Source organism: Macaca nemestrina, chromosome 4 (genome assembly GCF_043159975.1).
Source record: "Macaca nemestrina isolate mMacNem1 chromosome 4, mMacNem.hap1, whole genome shotgun sequence".
NCBI classification, from domain to species: Eukaryota; Metazoa; Chordata; class Mammalia; order Primates; family Cercopithecidae; genus Macaca; species Macaca nemestrina.
In genome coordinates, this window is record NC_092128.1 from 8,671,702 (window position 1) to 8,698,150 (window position 26,449).

General features: G+C 39.6%; 1 protein-coding gene and 2 long non-coding RNA genes across 5 annotated transcripts in view; 2 read left to right on the top strand and 1 right to left on the bottom strand.

Moving 5' to 3' along the window:
- The first annotated feature begins 274 nt into the window (after positions 1-274).
- LOC139362687 (uncharacterized) lies at positions 275-9,232 on the top strand. The gene is made up of 3 exons (XR_011621855.1): positions 275-813; positions 8,669-9,030; positions 9,165-9,232. It is a non-coding gene; the product is annotated as an uncharacterized lncRNA (long non-coding RNA).
- A 47-nt stretch (positions 9,233-9,279) lies between these two features.
- Positions 9,280-17,198, bottom strand: LOC105474892 (GTPase, IMAP family member 2). 2 transcript variants are annotated; one of them, XM_011729762.3, is made up of 3 exons: positions 17,047-17,198; positions 15,749-15,784; positions 9,280-10,608 (listed from the first exon to the last, which is right to left on the bottom strand). In XM_011729762.3, the coding sequence occupies exons 2-3, from the start codon at positions 15,774-15,776 to the stop codon at positions 9,614-9,616; spliced, it is 1,023 nt and encodes a 340-aa protein (XP_011728064.2). In that variant the 5' UTR covers positions 15,777-15,784; positions 17,047-17,198; the 3' UTR covers positions 9,280-9,613. The 2 variants fall into 2 exon arrangements, with proteins under 2 accessions (XP_011728064.2, XP_011728065.2); XM_011729763.3 differs by lacking the exon at positions 17,047-17,198 and adding an exon at positions 16,254-16,559 and having other exon boundaries at positions 9,355-10,608.
- The window catches only part of LOC105474894 (uncharacterized), a 31,994-nt gene continuing 20,179 nt past the window's right edge, over positions 14,635-26,449 (top strand). For both annotated transcript variants that reach the window (XR_983002.3, XR_011621854.1), the window contains exons 1-2: positions 14,635-15,286; positions 19,334-19,408. This is a non-coding gene — a long non-coding RNA (uncharacterized lncRNA). The remainder of the gene's footprint in view (positions 15,287-19,333; positions 19,409-26,449) is intronic.

Genomic DNA, 26,449 nt, shown 5'->3' on the forward strand with positions numbered 1-26,449 from the left:
TCTTATTTCTTTTTACTCCTCTGACTGGATGATTTCCAATGGTCTGTCTTCAAGTTCACTGATTCTTCTGCTTGGTTTAGTATGCTGCTGAACTCCTTTGTTGAATTTTCCAGTTCAGGCATTGTATTCTTAAGCTGTATCACTTCTCTTTGGTACGTTTAAATATTTTTTTATCTGTGTATTGAAAAAACTTTGTTTATGCCTTGCTCTCCTGACCTCAGTGAATATTTTTAAGACCATTATTTTGAATTCTCTGCTGGGTAAATGACTTGTTACCATTTTATTAGCTTGACTTCTGGAGTTTTATCTTGTGTTGTTGTCATTGTTGTTGTTTGAAACATATTTTCCTGTTTCTTCATTTTCCGTGATTCTGTGTTGGTTTCTGTGAATTAGATAAAACAGCCACCTCTCCAGTTTCGTGTAGGAATAAACCACACAAATCAGTCTGGCCAGTGATTCTGGGTGCCTCCCAAACCTTTGTGCTTGTCCAAAGCACTGTCTGTATCCCTCATGGGGGATTAATGTGTTCCAGATTCTATTAGTGCCCTGAGATAACTGAAAAAGAAGTCAATACTTTGAGAAGAAGCTGGAAAATTTGTGGTGCTAGATGTGTGGCCCAGTTTTCTTTTTCTCTTCAGGGAGAAGCTTGGAACTGAAGTTTTTCTGCCCTTGTTCTGGAATACGGCATGGAGACCATCTGTGTCAGATTCCTGCACTCTAATTCAGACTGTACACTCTTTCAACCCACCGGTCTGCTCTTTGTTTCCCCCAGGGGCCTAATGAATATTGATTCCCATCAGCTGTCAGAGACAGGTGAGTCAGATGGAGGCTTGGTACTATCTCTAGATCAAGCCGAGAAGAGGATTTGTGGGAAGTGCCTATAGTTCCATTCAGGTGCCCAGAGAACTACTTTTTGCCTGCCCCATCAGCTCCAAGATGCAGGATAATTAAAGTCCTAACCCTGGAAAGCAGCTGTGAAAGTTGAGATGCTAGGTGCACAGTTGAACCCCTTCCAGGGAGAAACTGGAAACTGGGTGTTTTCCCTTCTTGCTCTCTGCCGAGCCAGGGGAAATAGCCACTACAAGTGTTCCCATTCCCATTTATAATCAAATCAATTCTTTGTTCTCTGTGGTCTGGTGGGACTTGTAAATGCCAAGTCATGTCAGTTCCTAGAGATAAGTGATTTAGGTGCTAGTCCCTCAAGTGGGAGCTGTACAAGTTGGGGTGCTCAATGTATAGATAAGCCCCTTCCAGGCAGAAGCTGGAGGCTTGGTTTTACTGCTGGAGTAATCTGGGGGGAAAAGGTTGCTAATTAGCTGCCTTTAAAATAGAGTATTTTGGATTGTCTGGGTACCCCCAGTGTAATCAAAATGGCCTGATGTAATCAAAATGGAAGGACTCAATCTACCGTCATTGGCTTTGAAGATGGAAGTGGGCCATGAGCCAAGGAATGTAGGTGATCTCTAGAAGCTGCAAAAGGCAAGGAAATTGATTCTTCAGTACAGCCTCCAGAAAAGAACTCATCCTTACCAACACCTTGAGACTCATTTTGAACCTCTAAGTTCCAAAATTGTAAGATAATAAATGTTTATTGTTTTAAGCTACTAAATTTATGGTAACAGTAGCAACAGGAAACTAAGTGTATTGGACTTGAAAATGTGTATTCTGCTGTTATTAAGTGGAATGTTCTATAAATGTCAATTAGGTCAAGTTGGTTGACAATGTTGGCACACCGAATAATGCCCCCAAAGATATCCATATCTTATTGCCCAGGACATACCTGTGGACGTTACCTTATATGTCAAAAAGGGATATTGCAGATGTAATTGAGTTAAGTATCTTGAGATAAAGAGATTATTTTTAATTGTCCAGATGGACTCTAAATATAAATTGTAAGAGAAAAGCACAGGGAAACCACAGAAAAAGAGGGCAATGTGAGGACTGAAGTAAGATGCTGTGCTGCTGGCTTTGAAGATTAAGGTAGGGGCCATGAGCAGCTCTAAAAGCTGGAAAAGGCAAAAAAATAATTTCCCTAGAGATTTTGGAGAAGTAGGGCCCTACCAGCACCTTGATTTCAGCCCCAAGAAACTGATTTTGGACTTTTGATTTCTAGAACTGTGAGAGAATAAATGGGTTGTATTAAGACACTAAGCTTGTATAAATTTCTTGCAGCAGCCATAGGAAACTAATACAATGACTAATACAATGGTGTTCAAATCTGCTCTATCTTTACAGATTTTTTTGTCTACTCGTACTATTATTATTATTATTTCCATACCTGTCTTCCATACTATTAATTATTGAGAGGGGCATTAAAATTTCTGACCATGTTTGTCAGTTTTTCTTTTTATTATTGCAATTCTGTCCATTTTTACTTCATGTGTTTTAGAATTCTGTTATTACACACATAAAAGTTTTAGATTGTTATGTCCTCTTGATGAATTGATGGCTTTATCATTGTAGAATGTCCTTCATTCCTGGTAATATTTTTTCCTTTGAAGTCCACTTTGTCTGATATTAATATTGTCCTTCCAAGTATCTTTTGATTAGTCTCATCATATAATACCTTTTTTCATCCTTTTCTGCTTAAGCCAGCTGTCTTTATATTTATTGCAAGATTCATGTAGGCAAAATATAGATAAGCTTTGTTTTTTAAACCCACTCTGACAGTCGCTGCCTTTTAACTGAGAATATGTAGATCATGTATTTAATATTTAGATTATTGACTTCTTTAGATTTAAATCTATCATCTTACTGTTTTAAAAATTTGTCTCATTTGTTCTTTGTTTCCCGTTTTACTGCCTTCATTTATATTAATTGAACTTTTAAAAAATTCCATTTTTTCTCTGTCTGTTGGCTTATTATCTATAACTCCTTGTTTTGTTATTTTATTTGTTGACTTTGAGTTTATAGTATAGAGCCTCCACTTACCTCAGTTCACCTTCAAGTGATATATCACTTTACATAGAGCATAAACATTTTATAATAGTATCATTTCTTTTTTCCTCTCCTGATTTTTTGTCCTATTGTTGTCACATGTTTTACTTTTACATATATTACAGACCTCAATCTATATTGTTAGTATTTTTGTTTAAGCAGTCAATAATATTTTAAAGGTATTTAATTAATAAGAAAAATACCTTACATATTTACTCATGAGGTTACCATTTTTGATGATCTTAATTCCTTTGAACACATCAGTATTTTTCTCTGATATCATTCTCCCTTTTTAACTTTTTTTTTGTAGTTCAGGTCTGCTGGCAACAAACTGAGCTACTGAATGTCTGGAAAAGTTTTTATTTTGCCTTCATTTTTGACAGGTAATTTTGAAAAATAATTCTAATTTGACAATTTTTCTTCTAATACAGTCATGTGTCACATAATGATGTTTTGGTCAACGACAGACCACATATGCAATGTTGGTCCCATAAAAGTTAACACTCTATTTTTACTGTATTTTTTTCTGTGTTTAGATATGTTTAGATACACAAATACTTACCAATGTGTTACAGTTGCCTACAGTGTTCACTACAGTAACATGCTATACAGGTTTGTAGTCTAGGAGCAATAGGCCATATCATATAGCCTAGGTGTGTAGTAGGCTGTACCATTTTGGTTTGTGTAAGTACACTCTATGATGTTCACACAATGATGAAGTAGCTTAATGGTGCACTTCTCAGAATATATCCCCATTGTTAAGTGACACACGATTGTACTTTGTAAATGTTGTTTCACTGTCCTCTCTGTCACATTAATTCTTCAGAAAAATCTGTTGTCATCCTTACCTTTGTGTCTCTGGTCATAACATGTTTTTTTCCTCTAGTGGCTTTAAGGATTGTCCTTTTATGATTCATTTTGATCAACCTGATTATAATGTTCCTTCGTGTAGATGTTTTATTTGCTTGGGGTTCATTGAACTTCTTGGGTTGTGTGCTTACAGTTTTCATAAAATTTGGAAAACTTTTGGCCATTATTGATTCCAATATTTTTTCTGTCCTGACCCCCTTTTATTTTTAGTGAATCCAGTTACATACACATTCCACTTGAGGTTGTCCCAGAGCTAATCGAAGCTATGTTCTTTGAAAGTGACTATTATTCTTTTTGTGTGTGTGTGTGTGTTTTCTATGTTGGGACATTTCTATTGCTGTGTCTTCAAGTTCATTAATCTTTTTTTAAAATTTCTAGGGTCGGGGTAAACATGCAGGTTTGTTATATAGGTAAACTCATGTCACAAGGGTTTGTTTTACAGATTGTTTTGTCACCCAGATACTAAGCCTAGTACCCAATAGTTGTTTTTTCTGCTCCTTTTCCTCCTTCCATCCTCCACCCTCAAGTAGGCCCCAGTGACTGTTGTTCTTCTCTTTGTGTCCATGTGTTCTCATCATTTAGTGCCCATAGGAGAACTTGTGGTATTTGGTTTTCTGTTCCTGTGTTAGTTTGCTGAGGATAATGGACTCCAGTTCCATTCATGCTCCTGCAAAAGACATGATCTCATTCATTTTATGGCTGTGTAGTATTCCATAGCGTATATGTACCACATTTTCTTTATCCAGTCTACCATTGATGGGCATTTAGGTTGATTCCATGTCTTTGCTATTGTGAATAGTGCTGCAATGAACATCCATATGCATGTGTGTCTTTATGATAGAATGATTTATTTTCCTTTGAGTATATACCCAGCAATGGGATTGCTGGGTTGAGTGGTAGTTCTGTTTTGAGCTCTTTGAGGAATTGCCACACTGCTTTCCACAATGGTTGAACTAATTTACACTCTCACCAACAATGTATCAGTGTTCCCTTTTCTCTGCAACCTTGCCAGCATTTGTTATTTTTGACTTTTTAGTAATAGCCATTTGGACTGATGCGTGATGGTATCTCATTGTAGTTTTATTTTGTATTTCTCTAAAGATCAGTGATATTGAGCTTTTTTTCATATACTTACTGGTCACATGTATGTCTTGTTTTGAAAAGTGTCTATTCATGTCCTTTGCCCACTTTTTAATGGGGTTGTCTTTTTTTCTTATAAATTTGCTTAAGTTTCTTACAGATGCTGGATATTAGAGCTTTCTTTGTCAGGTGCATAATTTGTAAAAATTTTCTCCCATTCTGTAGGTTGTCTGTTTACTTTGTTGATAGTTTCTTTTGCTGTGCAGAAGCTCCTTAATTGAATTCTATTTGTCAATTTTTGCTTTTGTTGCAATTGCTTTTGGCATCTTCATCATGAAATTTTTGCCAGTTCCTATGTCCAGAATAATATTGTCCAGGTTGTTTTCCAGGGTTTTTATAGTTTTTGGGTTTTACATTTAAGTCTTTAATTCATCTTGAGTTGATTTTTGTATATGGTGTAAGGAAGGGGTTCAGCTTCAATCTTCTGCATATGGCTAGCCTGATTAGACAATTATTCTAGCACCATTTATTGAATAGGGAGTCCTTTCCCCATTGTTTATTTTTGGCAGATGGTTGTACGTGTGTGGCCTTATTTTTGGCCTCTCTATTCTGTTCCATTGGCTATGTGTCTGTTTTTGTGCCAGTACCATGCTATTTTGATTACTGTAGCTCTGTAGTATAGTTTGAAGGTAGGTAGCATGATGCCTCCAACTTTGTTCTTTTTGCTTGGGATCACCTTGGCTATTAAGTCTGTTTTGATTCTGTATGAATTTTAAAATAGTATTTTTTCTAGTTCTGTGAAGAATGTCATCGGTAGTTTGATAGGAATAGGATTGAATTTATAAATTGCATTGGGCAGTATGGTCATTTAAACGATATTGATTCCTCTTATCCATGAGCATAGAATGTTTTTTCATTTGTTTGTGTCATCTCTGATTTCTTTAAGCAGTGTTTTGTAGTTCTCATTATAGAGATCTTTCACCTCCCTAGTTAGCCGTGTTCCTAAATATTTATTATTTTTGAGGCAGTTGTGAATGGGATTGCATTCCTGATTTAGCTTTTGACGTGACTGGTGTTGGTAAATAGGAATGCTAGTGACTTTTGTACATTGATTTTGTATCCTGAGGCTTTGCTGAAGTTCTTTATTAGCTGAAGGTGCTTTTGTGCTGAGACTATGGGATTTTTTAGATATAGGCTCCTGTTTTCTGCAAACAAGGATAGTGTAAATTTCTCTCTTCTCATTTGGAAGAGAGAAACAAACTCTCTTTTGTTGCTTTCTTTTATTTCTCTCTCTTGTCTGATTGCTCTGGCCAGGACTTTTAATACTATGTGGAATGGGAGTGGTGAGAGAGGACATCCTTGTCTTGTGCCAGTTTTCAAAGGGAATACTTTCAGGTTTTGCCCATTCAGTATGTTGGCTGTGGGTTTGTCATAGATAGCTCTTACTATTTTGGAGGTATGTTTCTTCAATACCTAGTTTATTGAGAGTTTTTAACATGAAGGGATTTTTGAATTTTATCGAAAGCCTTTTATGCATCTATTTAGATGATCACTAATCTTTTCTTTTTCAGCCTAATGTTTTGCTAGCCCTATTCAATGTATTTCTTATATCTTTTATGGTGGTTTTTATCTCTAGAGGTTAAATTTGGATCTTTTTCATGTCTTCCATCTTACTACTTAACTGTTTTAACATATAGCATACCATTTTAATAACTGTGTTAATGTCTTTGGCCGATAATTCTAATGCTTTTGTCAGTCTGGGCTGGTATTTATTCATTGATTTATCTCTTCACCATTGGTCATATTTTCTTGCTAATTTTCATGTTTAATAATTTTTTATTGGATGCCAGACATCTGGTTTTGACCTTCTTATGTGCTGAACATTTTCGTACTCCTGTAAATATTCTTGAGCTTTCTTATGGGATGCATTTAAGTTACTTGGAGACAATTTGATCCTTCAGGTCTTGCTTTTAATATCTAGTAGGCATACTTGATAAGTTTTTAGTCTGGAACCAATTATTTCCCACTAGCGAGGCAAGGCTCTTCTGTGAACTCTACCCAATACCCCACGAATCATAGGCTCTCTTAGTTTTTATGGTCTGTGGTGAGTGCAGGATACTATCTCCTGTAATATTCTTGACTGGTCCTTTTTGTCACCTCAGGGGGCTTCACCACATGCATGTGGTGACCAGTATTCAATTGAAGACTCAACGGGGACTCTCTGTAGGTGTCTGGATTTCTCTCTCCATGTAGCTGTCTCATCTCTCAGACTGTTATGTGAACTCTTAGCCACCTTTGTATCTCCAGAATCCCAGCTCTATCTTCTCAAATCAGGGAGTCTGCCAGTTCTACCTGGTTTCCATAAATGTTAGTTTTTTTTAACGCTGCATAACAAATTACCACAAACTTAGCAACTTAAAACAGCATAGATTTATTATCTCAAGATTAGTGTGGGCAAGGAGTGTAGACATAGCTTAACTGTATGTTCTCTGCTTTAGGGTTTCACCAGCCTGTAATGCTAGCTTAAGTCTAATCAGAGGCTTGACTAGGGAAAGATCTGAACCCTCAGGATGTTGACAGAATTTGTTTCTTTGTGACTGTTACTAAGGGTTTTGACTTTTTCCTGGATGTTGGCTAGAGGCCACCTGCAGTTCTCTGCCATGTTAGCCCTGTTCATAGGCAATTCACAAAATAGAAATTTGCTCCTTGAAGGAGAGGAAAAGCAAGTCTTTGTGCAGCCATATAAATCACTGGAGTGACATTCTGTCACCCATGCCATGTTCTATTGGTTAGAAGTAGGTCACAGATCCCACTCACACTCAAGTGGAGGAGTTCTACAAAGGTGTGAACACCAGGAGCCAGGAATCATTTGAAGTCATCATAGGGTCTGTCTGCTATACCCTCTCTGTGTTGTGACCTGAAAACTCTCTCAAGACAGGAGGCTGGGACAATTGAAAGTCTTGTCTTGTTTTCCAATTCTCAGTGATTACTCTGTTCAGTGTCTTCAACACTGTCATTTTATATCATTTGTCCATTTTTTGGTTGTTTCACATGGGGCAGGAAGTGGGTATCTGATCCTTGTTATGCTATTTTGATCTGACAAGGAAGTCTGAACTCTGATTTTTAAATTTAGTTTTTCTGTCTGTTGTCAGGGTATGGAAGTGTTGTAGCTTTTAAAAAGTTGATATTATATTGAGATTCATTGCTTTACTTTTATTACCTCTAATTATCTATCTAAAATTATTATTTTTCTTTCTCATCAGTACTTATACCTTTTATTTTTATTTCTGTTTTTAAAGTTATTAGATAGATGAGACCTGTGGTAAAATGCTAAAAGAAGCAGTGATAGTCTGCATCCTTTGTTGTTCTAAATTTTAATACAAATGCCTGCAATGTTTGAGAGAAATTCTCTTTTTTCATCTGTCCACTTTTAGATGTTTTTCAGTATCTTTACATTGATTTAAAAATTTTAAAAGTTTTTATAACTGCTACTCATGGAGGGGTTTATGTAATCAATTCACTTCCCCATCATTAATAGGAGTATTCATCATTAACTTTTTAAAAATCAATTATAATTTGATTTATTAAAATTTCATGAGTTTTTTCAAATACAGTTCATCATCTTTGGTAGTTTTTTGTTCCTTTTTAATTTGGGCTGTGTGTGTATGATATTTTAAGAAATATTTCATAGCTACTTAGTACACTGTAACTAGTACTGTGATATTAAAGTTTCTGAGTCTACTTCCGTTGGGTTTTTAAATCTTTTTGATCTTGTTCATAGGGACATGATTTAGGTTCACTTTACTGAATTAATTCCATCTGAATACTCAAGTGAATTGGAGATGGCTTCCTGTAGAGAAGATTGCATTTGCTTCTACTGGATGTCAAGAATTCAACTAATTTTGGATAACTTTAGTCTCCTGGAAGGTCCTAAATTACTACAGAACACTCCAAATCAGCTCTCCAATTTTACTGACAACCCAAGATTGATTTCTTCATCTCAGGATTGGTACCAGCATTTGTCTATTGGTCAGCTCTGCCTTCCTTGTTCATGTATTCCTCATGGGCCTCAACTCCAGTTTGTGCTCCTCATTTAAAAAAAAAATTGTTTGCTCCATCTTTGGAATTTTCCTTATTCTTCTGGTGAGCTCATCAATTATAAAAATTCTGTTTCTTTTAATAAATGTAGCCTCTATTTGCACCTAGCAAGATGATGCTTCAGAATATCCAGTCCAATTTACTATCTTTTCTGACATTTGTCTTTACCTATGTTTCAGTGATCAATCTGAAGGACGTCCGGGCTAAAATCTGGCTAAAATGAGTCATGTGTCCACTTATCATTTTCTAAGGAGAAAACTATAGAAGAGAATTAACAACATATGATCAAAGGAACTTTACAGTTTATGTAATATTATTTTATTGCCATTTTCATTATATTCAGTAGAAACAGTAGTACTAGAAAGAAGAAAATGAGTTTTTAGGAACATAAAACTGGCTTTAAATATTTGAAAATGAGAGGAATTTTATGTTTACAGATTTCAAAAGGCTTTGATATTATATTTCAATGCAGACAGTAACTTACCGTATGATTTGGTTCATTAATAATTGGAGTGATGTTAAGATTTAAACATTTCATAGAATCTCAAATATGACATCGGGTACCACATTTTACAGGGAAAGCACTGTGATTCACCCACTAGTAAGTAAATAATAAAAAATTCACCCACTAGTGAGTAAATAACCTAGGAGTCCTGCGTTCTAGTCTAATAACTGTTCTCGAAACTATCATTAACTTTTTGGGTATAATAAACAGCAAGCTGCAGAGTAAATTGCACATACTAAAGAGTAAGCAACAAAACAAAGTGCACATGCTGTGCAATATGCAAAGCAACAGAATTAGCAATCTGAGACACAACTGAATACAAAATAAAACACACAGTTGTGTTTTGATTAAGGCTCTTTTCAGGCAATTTGCTTCAGCCAAGGCTGTGTAACTTCTCTGAGTTTCCATGTACTTTATAAGGCTCTCTTTGAATTCCTTTAATTTTTGATCTGATCCCACAGATCCACATTTAGACCTCTGTATTAGGCTGTACAGCCCATTGGTATAGTGATCACCATTTTTCTCCATCAACAGATCCTCAATCAAGTCCATTAGCTCCTTCACTTGGTCATCCTGATTTCTCCCTTCAGCACGGTTATTAAAGGCACAGATTCGCCCACCACATGCTGCCACCAGCTTGCTTAGGGCTTTGTTATCAGAGTTGCGCACGTAATCCATCAGGGAGCCACCACTGAGGTCTTCCTTGTGGGTAAAGAGGACAATTGTGTGTCTCATGGCATCCTCTCCAAAGATCTCCTTCACCCTCTGTGCAGCCTCCTGGTCCTGTGAGGTGTAGCGGCCCAGCTGAGTCACCAGGAGCAGCACATGGGGTCCTGGTGCAGACAGCAAGTAGCACCTCTGCACCTCTTTGTACAGAGCTTCACAGTGGTCCTTCCAAGAAAGCATATCTGGTGTGTCAATAATGACAATCTCTCTATCTCCCCAGCTTCCCTGACTTTTGCTGCAAGTCTTAGTCAAGGTCCGGGAACTCAGCTTCGATTCAAATGCTTGCTTCCTGAGGATGCTGTTCCCCGCAGCACTTTTGCCGGTTCCTGTTTTGCCCACAAGGATGATTCTCAGCTCAGATCTGCTGGCACATTGGCCCTTTGCATGTGATCCTGTGAGGAGCAAGTTTACTGTGTTTATCACCACATTGATCATGGCAGTGGAATTTTTTTTCTTTTTCTGTCTTTTTTTTGAGACCAAGTCTCACTCTGTCACCCAGGCTGGAGTGCAGTGTCACAATCTAGGCTCACTGCAAGCTCCACCTCCTGGTTTCACGCCATTCTCCTGCCTCAGTCTCCCGAGTAACTGGGACTATAGGTGCCCACCACCGCGCCAGGCTAATTTTTTTTTTTGTATTTTTAGTAGAGATGGGGTCTCACCCCATGGTCTCGATCTCCTGACGTGATCTGCCCACCTCCGCCTCCCAAAGTGCTGGGATTACAGGTGTGAGCCACCGCGCCCAGCTGGCAGTGGAATATTTTTTAATGGTAAGGAGGTATTCCCCATTATGTAAAAGGATACTTTCATATCTATTTCATGTATGAAATGAAAACTAACTTGATTTCTCTAGGACTGCAGGATATTGCCATTTGGAGCCTAGGAAAACACACTTGGGGATGAGATGGATTTAGAAACATTTCTCATCATGCAGTGGTTGCCTGAATCACTCAGTCCTGGATCTCTAGAAGAAAAGTTCTCTGGAGATCAGAGATGTGTAGGCAAGGCCATGGGTTCCATCTCAATGTGGGTCAAGTGACCTGGCTCTGTTTCAAGGCCAGAGGTTTCTCCTCTGACCTTTGCTGGGCAGAGTGGGGTCATGACTACCAGGGAAGTGTCTAGACCAGCAAAATATTAGAATGAGCAGTGTAAAATTATTTTTATTAGTGAAGAAATAACTGAGATCTTATAAAGGATATCATAATTTTGCTTAGAAAGGATGGCATAATTTTTGTAAAAGATAGTCACAGAATATGGTAAACTTCCCTCTCTCTTTCCCCATTTCCCTTCAACGTGGGTAAGGTTCTGGGGAGACGAGTGAATGGGGACAGAGGTATGAAGGAGCTTGAGATTTTAGGGAAAAAATGTGTTTCATTCATTCCCCCTAAAGGGGAAGGCATAGGAGCCATGGTGCCATTTCTGCTGGTCCACATGGCAGTGAAAGGAATGACTTGTCTGGGGCAGGTTCATGGAAGACTCAAGATGCAGCTTTGTAGTGGAGAGATGAGTTATTTAACTTGCAAGGTAGGGGTACTCTGACTCCTGAGGGTTAACTCCTTGATTCCTTTACTGTAAGGGAGGAACATTTGACCTGTATGAATGAAATGGAATACCATGATAACAGAAGAATCTTTCTGGAGGGAATATCCAAACAAACTAAGACTCTTCTGCTAAGCCCATGGCCTTTTGGGGTTTAGCTGTTCCTTACTCTCATGTTGCAGAAATAAAGTTGGAGAAAGAACATCTACATTGACTACAGAATATCAGAGCTTAGAAGGAACTTAGACTGTACAAAGAAAATGAGCTTTCTGAGAGGCAGCATGCAGTGGTGAAGAATAAAGAATCTGGAGCTGGATTGCTTAGTTTTAATTGTCTTTCCATTGCTAGTCATATGATCTTGGACAACTGATTAATTTCTCTGCATCTGGAGAAGATGACGGTTTACTCCATGTGGTGGTGTTCTAAGTATTAAATAAGTTAATATATGTAAAGAACTTAAAAGAGTGCTGGTGCACTAAAGCACTTAGTGAAAATTAGGCTAGGATTGTTTATAGCAACCTCCTTATAGAGGAAGTAACTTGCATGCAGCGGTTAAGTAACTTGGACAAAGTCCTAAATAGTTAGTGAAATCTACCATTTATTGAGAACTTTTAATGTGCCAGGATCTGTTCCAAGTGGTTTACCTTCATTACCTAATGTACTCCTTCTAGCAATGGTATGAGTTAGGTGCTGCAATGCCCACCAGGGGTCTTGTTCTTATTTGGTTCAAATGACCTCTTGGGCTCACAGAACTGCCATGGGCCTCACTGGGACACTAGTCTACTTTAATGGAAATCTTAGCTTGCCAGAGGGACAATGTTGGGCCTTCCACCTAGTGGAAGTCTATGCAGCAATTCATGGAACACTGCAAACTGTCACCTGGGGATGTCCCAGGGCAAGGAGATGGCATCTTGAGCAGTTAGAGAAGCCACCCGGACTCACAGGAGCCAGTGTCTCTTGTAGCAACCCTAGGGGTTTAGCTTCCAGATTCCCTGCAAGGAACATGAGAGTTACAAAAGTCACTCTGCTCAGGGAAGTTCCAAACAGCTTCCTAGCATGTATTTATAGTTCTTTCAGCATAGATATAATTCATCCATCAAGAGAAGTTTTCAACCATAAGCAAAGTTCCTAATAATGTTATAGACATTTTACTCTTATTAAATTACTAGAGAATCTGAGCTAAAACGTTTAACCAAAGATTAAATTCTCAGGCAGAAAGGGAAATGGTTTGTCAACCTTTTTACCCATGGGTTTCTTTTATTCACCTTATTTTACACATGAATCTGCAACTTGGCCAAGAACTTAGAGCTATTAAAATTAACCAATTTTGTAAATGAAAAAGCTGGCAGTTGAACCAGCCCATTTTCTATGCCTGAAGTATTAGTGCTTTGCCATGCTGCTACACTAATACTTGTTGCATATATTTAAGTATTTTCTCTTCCAGCCAAATTGGCCAAAACTTATGGACATTTATTCTTATTTTCTGTATGCCAGTGAAGTTATGGCCTCACAGTGGGCAGGCAATGTACACTTTTACTTAAAAGGAAGCAGGCATTACATTACAGATTTCTATATTCTGAAAACAGCAGCCAAGCAGCTCCTGATACACCTTGCTGGTGCTTGCTTAGAGGTAGCCAAACTGCACCTTTAACCTTCCTCTCGCCTATGAAAACAGAAATCAAGGGAGTCACTGAAGAGAACCGGTGGGAGTCCTGAGTTTCTGGCCTCCTAGGAAGTGCAGCCTCATTCTCTCCCGTGGGGAGGGTATAGGGAAGAGAATTCTCTGCATCCAAAGCCAAGTGAGAGGGTCTCTAAAACATCCACTCATAAATATTGGGCACGTCACCGAAGTTGAGAGATAGATAGGTCATTTCCCAGATGGGTGTCTGCTGAATGACAGAAACTGGTAAGCCTATCCAAGTGCAGCAAAGTGAAGAGAATTCTTGAGCAAATTTAGAGAGAAGTAAGATATTACCTGGAGTTTGGAGACATGTATAAACATGGAAATTGGTGTCTATTTCCTTTCTGGAGAATTCTAAATTTTGAAGGCAGACTAGAGCCAACTAGGAGACCAGGATAAGGTGTAAGAAGCAATGGCTTAGGGGGTTTCCCATGGACAGAAGGGATCTTACAGAAAATAACGAGGCACAGCTGCCTTGATGAGGCCCTGCCAAAGGCCTGCCTTGTATGGCAAAGGGAGTGCAATAGTAAGAGGAAGCCAGGGGTGCCATGAAGGTGGGAGCAGAGGTCTAGTTGGATAATTCAGCCAGAGAGGGCACAGCCTCTGGCAGGAAGTGTGCAAAGCATCAGCCCCATGGGGCCGCCACAGTGTCCTCGCACGGTGGAGGGTGTCTGCTGTAATGGGGCATGGGATGGTGGTGAGGACCAGCCAGGAGACGACTGCAAAGACAATGGGACTCAAGCACTCCACTTTCTTTCTCCAGTCACCCATCCTCCTGCCTGATGGGGAAAGAAGGACTAGCATGAGGGTTGAGGAGGCAGAGCTGGAAGGGAGAGGAGGACTTTTGGAAGGTCCCAGAGTTCAGGCTGAGGCTGAGGCTGAGGTAGAGGAAGGAGAAACTCATACTGAATGTAAGTTTGATATTAGATGGCACCGAACAATGCAACACCTGATGTATGTGTCATAGGGACTTTAATAGACTATTCTTCTAGTCTGCATTAATCATAAAGGCAACTGCCTGAGATGGCATCAATAAATCAAGATTGTGGCCAGGCGCGGTGGCTCATACCTGTAATCCCAACACTTTGCGAGGCTGAGGCAGGCAGATCACTTGAGGTCAGGAGTTGTAGATCAACCTGGCCCACATGGTGAAACCTTGTCTCTACTAAAAATACAAAAATTAGCCAGGCATAGTGACACATGCCTGTAATCCCAGCTACTCAGGAGGCTGAGGCAGGAGAATCACTTGAACCTGAGAGGCAGAGGTTACAGTGAGCCACAGAGTGAGACTGGGCCACAGAGCAAGACTCCATCACCACCTCCCCAACCAAAACAAAAGGAAATCAAGATTGCATAATAAGAGGCAGTGATGGGAGGAAAAAAAGTTGTTTCTCATTTGGATCGCAGAGTTCAGCTTGTTAATAAACAAGTTCCATACACAATGAAGCCAGAGACCTCCTATTTCTCACAGGTGAGGGTTGAGTGTGAAGGGAACTTGGAAGGGAGGAAGATCTGGGCTCTTCTTGATGTAAGAGACTGAAGATAGGGCTGGCGAGGGGCAGAGAGTGAGGAAGAGGGAGTGGGAAAGGGGAGGTCAAGATACAGAGAGAAAGACACCCATACCATACAGATAGCAGAAACAGGTGCAAGAAGAGGAGAGAGAGAGAGAGAGGACAAGGGAAAGAAAGGGAATGATAGAGTCAGAGACAGACAGAGAGAGAGAGAGAGACAAAGAATCTATAGAAGTGTGAGAGAAGGAAGAGAAGACTGAATGGTAGGAGAAGGGAATATATCAAAGAGATCTGAAAGATTTGTGCATAAGGGAAAAGCCTGGATGCATATTTTGGATCCTGGTGAGTATTTTAACAATTTTCAGGCCAGATGTGGTGGTTCATGCCTGTAATCCCAGAACTTTGCAAGGTCGAGGCTGGCGGAAACCCCGTCTCTACTAAAAATAATAATAATTTAAAAAAATAGCTGGACATGGTGGTGTGTGCCTTTAGTCCCAGCTACTCAGGAGGCTGAGGCAGGAGAATCACTTGAACCTGAGTGGTGGAGGTTGCAGTGAGCCAAGATTGCGCCACTGCACTCCAGCCTGGGTGACAGAGCGAGACACCATCTCAAAACAAACAAACGAACAACAACAACAAAACCAAAAAAAAAAACCTGCAATTTTCAGCTGCCGGTGGTGGTAGCTGTGGGAGTTAGAATAAGATCCTTCATTCTTTTTTATTTTGCCCCAACATCATCAGAAGACACACACACACACACACACACACACACACACACACACACAAGAGAAGTCACTTTCTTACCCCAGTGATTGTGTTCATTTTGGTCCATTGGTGTTCCTGAGAAACAGACAGACAAGAAACTTATTTTTCAGTTCTAAATCCTGAAAGATCTTTATTTTTCTTTTCTTTTTCTTTCTTTCTTTTTTTCTTTCTTTTTTTTTGAGACACAGTTTCACTCTGTCACCCAGGCTGGAGTGCAGTGGTGCGATCTTGGCTCACTGCAACCTCCACATCCTGGGTTCAAGCGATTCTCCTGCCTCAGACTCCCGAGTAGGTGGGATTACAAGTGTGCACCACCACCCCTGGCTAATTTTTGTAGTTTTAGTAGAGACAGGGTTTGACCATGTTGGCCAGGCTGGTCTCGAACTCCTGACCTCAATTGATCCACCCGCCTCGGCCTCCCAAAGTGCTGGAATTAAAAGCATAAGCCACCGCGCTAGGCCAAGATCCTTATATTTCTAAACAACCATGCTTCATTTGTCTACTAATAAGGGACAAGATGGGTGGGAAAAGAATGACTTCCTACTTTACAGAGAACTGGAATCACTTGCTGAGGAGCTGAGAAGTGGGTTTCGTTCGTAAGCCTCACACCCAGTTCTCTCTCGCTTCCTTCCTCCCATCCTCTCACAGGTCAGCCCGGCTCCCTTCTGTTTTTGTTTTGCCTGCACACTCTTCCCTTCTGTCAGCTTTCTTTGTAGGTGTGCCTTCCCTTACACCTGAGGCTCAGTCCTCCCTTTCCCTCTCTTTCTTTTTCCACCTTGCCTCCTTCCCTCCTCTACTCTCTCCAAACCTCCTCCCTCATGTTGAGTCTTTGCTGACAGACTCAATGAATTAAGATTATGACTCTGGGAAACCGTGCAATCCTTTAAGCTAGAAATACACTTCACTTGATCCATCAATTGCTTGAATTTTCCTCATTCCCCAACAGCCATTGATTATGAAGCCCTTGCAATCTAGGAACTACTATGCAGTGAGAAGTATCGGTACATTTTCATCAGCTAGTTTCTCTGGCTTAAATCTGGCAGGCATAGACCAAGCCTACAAGCACAGAAAACTGAAAGCCACATGTTAATGCCCAGATTCTTCCCAGTTAGCACTTTTTATTGGCTTTATACTATGGAAATTCTTTCTTTGCCAGTGATGTGTAAAGCAAATTGCATTGGTTTCCTGTAAACTGGCTTCACTTAAGGAAAAGGCAGTCACTCTAAATTGTTTCTCTTAAAATAGGACAAATTTGTTCTAAGAAAAATGAAAATGTTTGTGCATGGCTTGGAACCTAGAAATCAACACTGCAGAACTTTTTGTAAATCTTGGCTTACCTGATTTACTGTCCAAAGAAACAGTTGGCTCCCTGTTCAGTCCTGTTATCTTGTAGCTCAGCTCCAAGAGAAAAAGAAAGTAAAACTGAAACTCCAGATGGTCTTCTTCCTCTCTTGAATCTTCACTGAGCTTCCTGACTGCTAACAAACCCCACCACGTGCCTATGTCTGAAATTCTCTTTCATGCCATTAAACAAAATAAAGTTTAAATGGAAAGTTAATCAGTAGTTATTTACTGTCATGCGGGCCAACTGTCTCTTCTCAAAAGTGAAAAAAGAGTGTTTTAATTATTTCATCTGTACTAGAAAGAAAGGCACGAATGCCAAGGAAGTTGGTAGATTTCAGTCCTTCCCAGCTGGGATATGTGCTAACAGTTAGAAGTTTGTCTAGATGCAAATGACCCCCCAAGAAGGGCTTAAACCTCATTCACACTGGCAGCAGGGATTGTTCTAAAGCGGATGCCACTGGGAGAGAAGAGGAGCCTCTGATAGGCACTGCCCAGGGGAAGAAGGGCACAGAAAGGGGAACCTGAGAGGGGCCGGTGTTGTACGAGTCTGATTGTAAGGACCATTAACCATCAAAACGTTTTTACATAATTCATTCATGGCTTCTAGGTTTCTGGGCCTTTCTTCCCTGTCCAGCTCTATAATTTCAGAGAACCTCCCTGTGGGGAGAAATTGTCTAGGAAATATCTATAGTAATAATCTGGAGTGGTTTATATTGAAGAAGAATAACGCAAATAATTACAGTTGAAATCGTCCAAATATTCTTTTTCTTATACATAGGGCAGTTGCCACAGCAGGGGAAGAAAGACATGGAATTTCTATTGTCTTTAAATACCCCCAGATTAGTAGTGATATGCATTGCTTTCTTTCCAAACTCATTGGTCAAAATAATCACATAGCCCTAGGCTCCTAATCACAAAGCCCTAGGCTCCTAATCACATGGCTCTCCTATTGAGAAGTGACAACATGCTAGCAGCCCTCGCTCTTGGTGCCTCCTCAGCCTCAGCGTCCACTCTGGCAGCGCTTGAGGAGCGCTTCAGCCCGCCACGGCACTGTGGGAGTCCCTCTCTGGGCTGGCCGAGGCTGCAGCCGGCTCCCTCTGCTTGCAGGGAGGTGTGGAGGGAGAGGCACGGGCTGCGTGCTGCACGGAGTCCAGCGCCAGTTCCGGCAGGCGTGGGCGCAACTCGGGGGCCCAGCACTCAGAGCGGCTGACCGGTGCCTCCAGCCCAGGGCAGTGAGAGGCTTAGCACCTGGGCCAGCAGCTGCGGTGGGTGGGCCCGGTCCCGAGCAGTGCCGGCCGGTGCTGTGCTCCAGCTCTCGCGGGGCCTCAGCTGCCTCTTCGTGCACTGCCCCCTGCTCCACAGCACTCAGTGCCATCAACCACCCAGGGGCTGAAGAGTACAGGTGCAAATGACCCCCTGAGAAGTGGATTCCGGGGGACTGGCAGGGCAGCTCCACCGGCGGAAGCCACTAGGTGAAGCCAGCTGGGCTCCTGAGTCTAGTGGGGACTTCGAGAACTTTTATGTCTAGCTAAGGGATTGTAAATACACCAATCAGCACTCTGTGTCTAGCTCAAGGTTTGTAAATACATCAATCAGTACTCTGTATCTAGCTAAGCTAGTGGGGACTTGGAGAACTTTTATGTCTAGCTAGAGGATTGTAAGTGCACCAAGCGCTCTGTGTCTAGCTCAGGGATTGTAAACACACCAATCAGCACTCTGTCAAAATGGACCAATCAGCAGGATGTGGGTGGGGCCAGATGAGGGAATAAAAGCAGTCTGTCCCGCCAGGCAGCTTCCGCAACCCGATCCGGTATCCTTCCACGTGGTGTAGGCTTTGTGTTTCCCCTCTGCAATAAATCTTGCTGCCACTCACTCTTTCGGTCCACACTGCTTTTATGAGCTGTAACACTCACCCTGAAGGTCTGCAGCTTCACTCCTGAAGCCAGTGAGACCACAAAGCCTCCGGGAAGAACAAACAATTCCAGACGTGCTGCTTTTAAGATCTGTAGCACTCACCTCGAAGGTCTGCAGCTTCACTCCTGAAGCCAGTGAGACCAAGAACCAACCAGAAGGAAGAAACTGGGGACACACTATCTTTAAGAACTGTAGCACTCACCGTGAGGGTCCACAGTTTCATTCTTGAAGTCAGTGAGACCAAGAACCCATCAATTCTGGACACATTATGAGGGAGACTGGGGAATGCAGTGGACCCTATGGAACCTGGGTGAACACTACCACCTTTATAACACACAATTGTTGCTCTGTTTCTTTTTCTTCCAGATCCTTTACTGTACAATCTCATAAGCGTGCTTGAAGAACAATACACAGGCAACTCCTGCTTGATATCTATAATCTGTAAGTCTATAATTTAGTCCTAAAAATGAAATATTCTATGTAAAAACACTATTTCTTATTGTTTTATGTGTGAAACCAAGGTAATGTAATATGCATCAAACTGAAAGCTTACCAATTTTCTAAATCATAAATAGAATTTATGAGAAAAAACTGTCAACTTAGAATACCAGAATTATAATATATGCTTCTCTGAATACCAAAAAAAAATACTTTAGGCTTATTTTATTTTATTTTATTTTGATTTGGAGTCTCACTTGTCACCCAGTCTGGAGTGCAGTGGCACAATCTTGGCTCACTGCAATCTCCACCTCCTGGGTTCAAGCGATTAGCCTGCCTCAGTCTCCCAAGTAGCTGGAATTACGGGCACTGGGCTAATTTTTTGTATTTATTTATTTATTTATTTTAATAGAGACGGGGTTTCACTGTGTTAGCGAGGATGATCTTGATCTGCTAACCTCATGATCCGCCCGCTTTGGCCTCCCAAAGTGCTAGGAATACAGGCGTGACCCACTGCATCTGGCCCAATAATTTAGGTTTATAAATAAAAAATATTGGATGATGTAAGTGGGAGTGCAAGGCATCTACAGGTCTAATGAATTCAGTGGATCACCTACACGACCCATGTTCATTTCATCTAACTATCCATTTTCAGCGTTGGCTTTATCTTACTTTGGTAGAAAGACGGATTTGTAATTCCATAAATTATGCTCAGGAACAGCAGTGTCTAGAGAAAAGTTTGTAATTTTCCTTTTCTGTAACTTTTTTAAGGAAAAAGTAAACTTTAATAAAAAACAAAAATGATAAATATGTATATAATAACAGATTCAAAATACATAAAACAAAAATTGTCAGGACTAGAGGGGAAAGAAATCCACAAGCAGCTGGAGATTTTAATACTTCTTTTTTAGTAATTGATAGAATAACTTGATAAAAAATTCATGATGATATAGAAGATCAGAAAAGTACTATTAACCATCTTGAGATAATTGATACTTATAAAACATTATGCTTTACAACTGCAGAATACGTATTCTTTTTCAAGTGAACATCTACCTTCATGAAGACATAATATGATGGAAAATAGTCTCAATAAATTTGAAACTACTGAAACCATACAAAGTATGTTCTCTGACAACAATTGGATGATGCAAAGAAATCAATAACTATATGATGTCTAGATAATGCCCAAATGTGTCAAAATTTGAAAACTGATAATGAAAACAAAACTTACCATAACTCATTGAATGTAGTTAAATCAGTGCTTAAAAGGCAGTATATAGCTGTGTTTATATAAAAAAAGATAGAAAGGAAGAAAGAAAGGAAGTATGGAAGAGAAAGAGAAAGGAAGGAATCCTTGCTACAGCTAGGAGAAAAAATTCTCAAAAATGTATCTAGAAAAATATATTATTCATGATAAAGAACTTTTATAACTCAATAATTTAAAAAAGACACATAACCTAATAAAAATGGGCAAAAATTGAACAGATACTTCAGAAAAGGAGATACATGAATAACCCAGTTACTTAACATCTTTTTTTTTCAACTTTTAAATTCAGGGGTATATGTGCAAGTTAGTGATATAGGTAAACCTGTGTCATAGAAGTTTGTTGTACAGATTATTTTATTACCCAAGTATTAAGCCTAGTACTCAATAATTCTTTTTTCTCATCCTCTCCTCCTCCTACTCTTCACCCTCTGGTAATCCCCAGTGTCTGATGTTCCCTTGTATGTGTTCATCTGTTCTCATCATTTACCTTCCACTTATAAGTGAGAATATGCAGTATTTGGCTTTCTGTTCTTGTGTTAGTTTGCTAAGGGTAATGGCCTCCAGCTCCATCTATGTTCCTGCAAAGGATATGATCTCATTCATTTTTATGGCTGCAGAGTATTCTATGGTGCATATGTACTGCATTTTCTTTATCTAGTCTACCATTATTGGGGATTTAGGTTGATTCCATGTCTTTGCTACTGTGAATAGTGCTGCAGTGAACATACATGTGTCTTTGTGACAGAATGATTTATATTTCTTTGAGTATATACCCAGTAATGGGATTACTGGGTCAAATGATAGTTTTGTTTTTAGGTCTTTGAGGAAATACCACATTGCTTTCCACAAATGTTGAATTAATTTACACTCCTACCAATGGTGTATAAATGTTCCCTTTTCTCTGCAACCTCACCAGCATATGTTAATTTTTGATTTTTTAATAATAGTCGTTTGGACTGGTGTGAGATGGTCTCTCATTGTTGTTTTGATTTGCATTTCTCTAATGATCAGTGATGTTGAGCATTTTTTCATATGCTTGTTGGCTGCATGTATGTCTTCTTTTGAAAAGTGTCTGTTCATGTCCTTTGCCCTTTTTTTTTTTTTTTCATACTTTAAGTTCTAGGGTACATGTGCACAACGTGCAGGTTTGTTACATATGTATACATGTGCCATGTTGGTGTGCTGCACCCATTAACTCGTCATTTACATTAGGTATATCTCCTAATGCTATCCCTCCCCACCCCGCTCCCCATGATAGGACCCAGTGTGTGATAATCCCCTTCCTGTGTCCAAGTGATATCATTGTTCAATTCCCACCTATGAGTGAGAACATGCAGTATTTGGTTTTCTGTTCTTGCGATAGTTTGCTGAGAATGATGGTTTCCAGCTGCATCCATGTCCCTACCAAGGACACGAACTCATCCTTTTTTATGGCTGCATAGTATTCCATGGTGTGTATGTGCCACATTTTCTTAATCCAGTCTGTCACTGATGGACATTTGGGTTGATTCCAAGTCTTTCCTATTGTGAATAGTGCCGCAATAAACATATGTGTGCATGTGTCTTTATAGCAACATGACTTATAATCCTTTGGGTATATCCCCAGTAATGGGATGGCTGGGTCAAATGGTATTTCAAGTTCTAGATCCTTGAGGAATCACCACATTGTGTTCCACAATGGTTGAACTAGTTTACAGTCCCACTAATAGTGTAAAAGTGTTCCTATTTTTCCACATCCTCTCCAGCACCTGTTGTTTCCTGACTTTTTAATGATCGCCATTCTAACTGGTGTGAGATGGTATCTCATTGTGGTTTTGATTTGCATTTCTCTGATGGTGAGTGATGATGAGCATTTTTTCATGTGTCTGTTGGCTGTATGCATGTCTTCTTTTGAGAAATGTCTGTTCATATCCTTTGCCCACTTTTTGATGGGGTTGTTTGTTTTTTTCTTGTAAATTTGTTTGAGTTCTTTGTAGGTTCTGGGTATTAGCCCTTTGTCTGATGAGTAGATTGCAAAGATTTTCTCCCATTCTGTAGGTTGCCTGTTGACTCTGATGGTAGTTTCTTTTGCTGTGCAGAAGCTCTTTAGTTTAATTAGATCCCATTCATCAATTTTGGCTTTTGTTGCTGTTGCTTTTGGTGTTTTAGACATGAATTCCTTGCCCATGCCTGTGTCCTGAATGGTATTTCCTAGGTTTTCTTCTAAGGTTTTTATGGTTTTAGGTCTAACATTTAAGTCTCTAATCCATCTTGAATTAATTTTCATATAAGGAGTAAGGAAAGGATCCAGTTTCAGCTTTCTACTTATGGCTAGCCAATTTTCCCAGCACCATTTATTAACTAGGGAATCCTTTCCCCATTTCTTGTTTTTGTCAGGTTTGTCAAAGATCAGATGGCTGGAGATGTGTGGTATTATTTCTGAGGGCTCTGTTCTGTTCCGTTGGTCTATATCTCTGTTTTGGTACCAATACCATGCTGTTTTGGTTACTGTAGCCTTTTAGTATGGTTTGAAGTCAGGTAGCATGATGCCTCCAGCTTTGTTCTTTTGGCTTAGGATTGTCTTGGCAATGCGGGCTCTTTTTTGGTTGCATATGAACTTTAGAGCAGTTTTTTCCAATTCTGTGAAGAAAGTCATTTGTAGCTTAATGGGGATGGCATTGAATCTATAAATTACCTTGGGCAGTATAGCCATTTTCATTTCTTTTTTTAAATTATTATTATATTTTATTTTTAATATAATTTAATTTATTTATTTATTCATTTTTTTATTATACTTTAAGTTCTAGGGTACATGTGCATAACGTGCAGGTTTGTCACATATGTATACTTGTGCCATGTTGGTGTGCTGCACCCGTCAACTCATCAGCACCCATCAGCTCGTCATTTACATCAGGTATAATTCCCAATGCAATCCCTCCCCCTTTCCCCCTCCCCATAATAGGCCCTGGTGTGTGATGTTCCCTTTCCCAAGTCCAAGTGATCTCATTGTTCAGTTCCCACCTATGGGTGAGAACAGGCGGTGTTTGGTTTTCTGTTCTTGCGATAGTTTGCTGAGAATGATGGTTTCCAGCTGCATCCATGTCCCTACAAAGGACACAAACTCATCCTTTTTTATGGCTGCATAGTATTCCATGGTGTATATGCGCCACGTTTTCTTAATCCAGTCTGTCACTGATGGACATTTGGATTGATTCCAAGTCTTTGCTATTGTGAATAGTGCCACAATGAACATACGTGTGCATGTGTCTTTATAGCAGCATGATTTATAATCCTTTGGGTATATCTCCAGTAATGAGATGGCTGGGTCATATGGTACTTCTAGTTCTAGATCCTTGAGGAATCGCTATACTGTTTTTCATAATGATTGAACTAGTTTACAATCCCACCAACAGTGTAAAAGTGTTCCTGTTTCTCCACATCCTCTCCAGCACCTGTTGTTTCCTGACTTTTTAATGATTGCCATTCTAACTGCTGTGAGATAGTATCTCGTTGTGGTTTTCATTTGCATTTCTCTGATGGTGAGTGATAATGAGCATTTTTTTCATGTGTCTGTTGGCTGTATGCATGTCTTCTTTTGAGAAATGTCTGTTCATATCCTTTGCCCACTTTTTGATGGGGTTGTTTGTTTTTTTCTTGTAAATTTGTTTGAGTTCTTTGTAGGTTCTGGATATTAGCCCTTTGTCAGATGAGTAGATTGCAAAAATTTTCTCCCATTCTGTAGGTTGCCTGTTCACTCTGATAGTAGTTTCTTTTGCTGTGCAGAAGCTCTTTAGTTTAATTAGATCCCATTCATCAATTTTGGCTTTTGTTGCTGTTGCTTTTGGTGTTTTAGACATGAATTCCTTGCCCATGCCTGTGTCCTGAATGGTATTTCCTAGGTTATCTTCTTGGATTTTTATGGTATTAGGTCTAACATTTAAGTCTCTAATCCATCTTGAATTTATTTTCATATAAGGAGTAAGGAAAGGATCCAGTTTCAGCTTTCTACTTATGGCTAGCCAATTTTCCCAGCACCATTTATTAACTAGGGAATCCTTTCCCCATTTCTTGTTTTTGTCAGGTTTGTCAAAGATCAGATGGCTGTAGATGTGTGGTGTTATTTCTGTGGGCTCTGTTCTGTTCCATTGGTCTACATCTCTGTTTTGGTACTAGTACCATAATCTTTTGGTTACTGTAGCCTTGTAATATAGTTTGAAGTCAGGTAGCATGATGCCTCCAGCTTTGTGCTTTTGGCTTAGGATTGTCTTGGCAATGCGGGCGCTTTTTTGGTTCCATATGAACTTTAAAGCAATTTTTTCCAATTCTGTGAAGAAACTCATTGGTAGCTTGATGGGGATGGCATTGAATCTGTAAATTACCTTGGGCAGTATGGCCATTTTCATGATATTGGTTCTTCCTATCCATGAGCATGGTATGTTCTTCCATTTGTTTGTGTCCTCTTTTTTTTCACTGAGCAGTGGTTTGTAGTTCTCCTTGAAGAAGTCCTTTACATCCCTTGTAAGTTGGATTCCTAGGTATTTTATTCTCTTTGAAGCAATTGTTAATGGAAGTTCATTCATGATTTGGCTCTCTGTCTGTTACTGGTGTATAAGAATGCTTGTGATTTTTGCATATTCATTTTGTATCCTGAGACTTTGCTGAAGTTGCTAATCAGCTTAAGGAGATTTTGGGCCGAGATGATGGGGTTTTCTAAATATACAATCATGTCACCTGCAAAGAGGGACAATTTGACTTCTTTTTTTCCTAACTGAATACCGTTTATTTCTCTCTCTTGCCTGATTGCTCTAGCCAGAACTTCCAACACTATGTTGAATAGGAGTGGTGAGAGAGGGCATCCCTGTCTTGTGCCAGTTTTCAAAGGGAATGCTTCCAGTTTTTGCCCATTCAGTATGATATTGGCTGTGGGTTTTCATAAATAGCTCTTATTATTTTGAGATATGTTCCATCAATACCGAATTTATTGAGAGTTTTTAGCATGAAGGGCTGTTGAATTTTGTCGATGGCCTTTCTGCATCTATTGAGATAATCATGTGGTTTTTGTCTTTGGTTCTGTTTATATGCTGGATTACGTTTATTGATTTGCATATGTTGAACCAGCCTTGCATCCCAGGGATAAAGCCCACTTGATTGTGGTGGATGAGCTTTTTGATGTGCGACTGGATTTGGTTTGCAAGTATTTTATTGAGGATTTTTGCGTCAATGTTCATCAGGGATATTGGTCTAAAGTTCTCTTTTTTTGTTGTATCTCTGTCAGGCTTTGGTATCAGGGTGATATTGGCCTCGTAAAACGAGTTAGCAAGGATTCCCTCTTTTTCTATTGACTGGAATAGTTTCAGAAGGAATGGTACCAACTCCTCCTTGTACCTCTGGTAGAATTCGGCTGTGAATCCATCTGGTCCTGGAATTTTTTTGGTTGGTAGTCTATTAATTATTGCCTCAATTTCAGAACCTGCTAATGGTCTATTCAGGGATTCAACTTCTTCCTGGTTTAGTCTTGGGAGATTGTAAGTGTCCAGGAAATTATCCATTTCTTCTAGGTTTTCTAGTTTATTTGCATAGAGGTGTTTATAGTATTCTCTGATGGTAGTTTGTATTTCTGTGGGGTCAGTGGTGATATCCCCTTTATCATTTTTTTATTGCGTCTATTGGATTCTTCTCTCATTTTTTCTTTATTAGTCTTGGTAGCGGTCTATCAGTTTTGTTGATGTTTTCAAAAAACCAGCTACTGTATTCATTGATTTTTTGGGGGGTTTTTTGTGTCTCTATCTCCTTCA

Coding starts and splice junctions, on each gene's coding strand:
- LOC105474892 (XM_011729762.3), bottom strand. CDS start 15,776: ATGGACCAAAATGAACACAATCACTGGG. Junction 10,609..15,748: donor AAATGAACACAATCACTGGG/GTAAGAAAGTGA, acceptor TGCTCCTCACAG/GATCACATGCAAAGGGCCAA.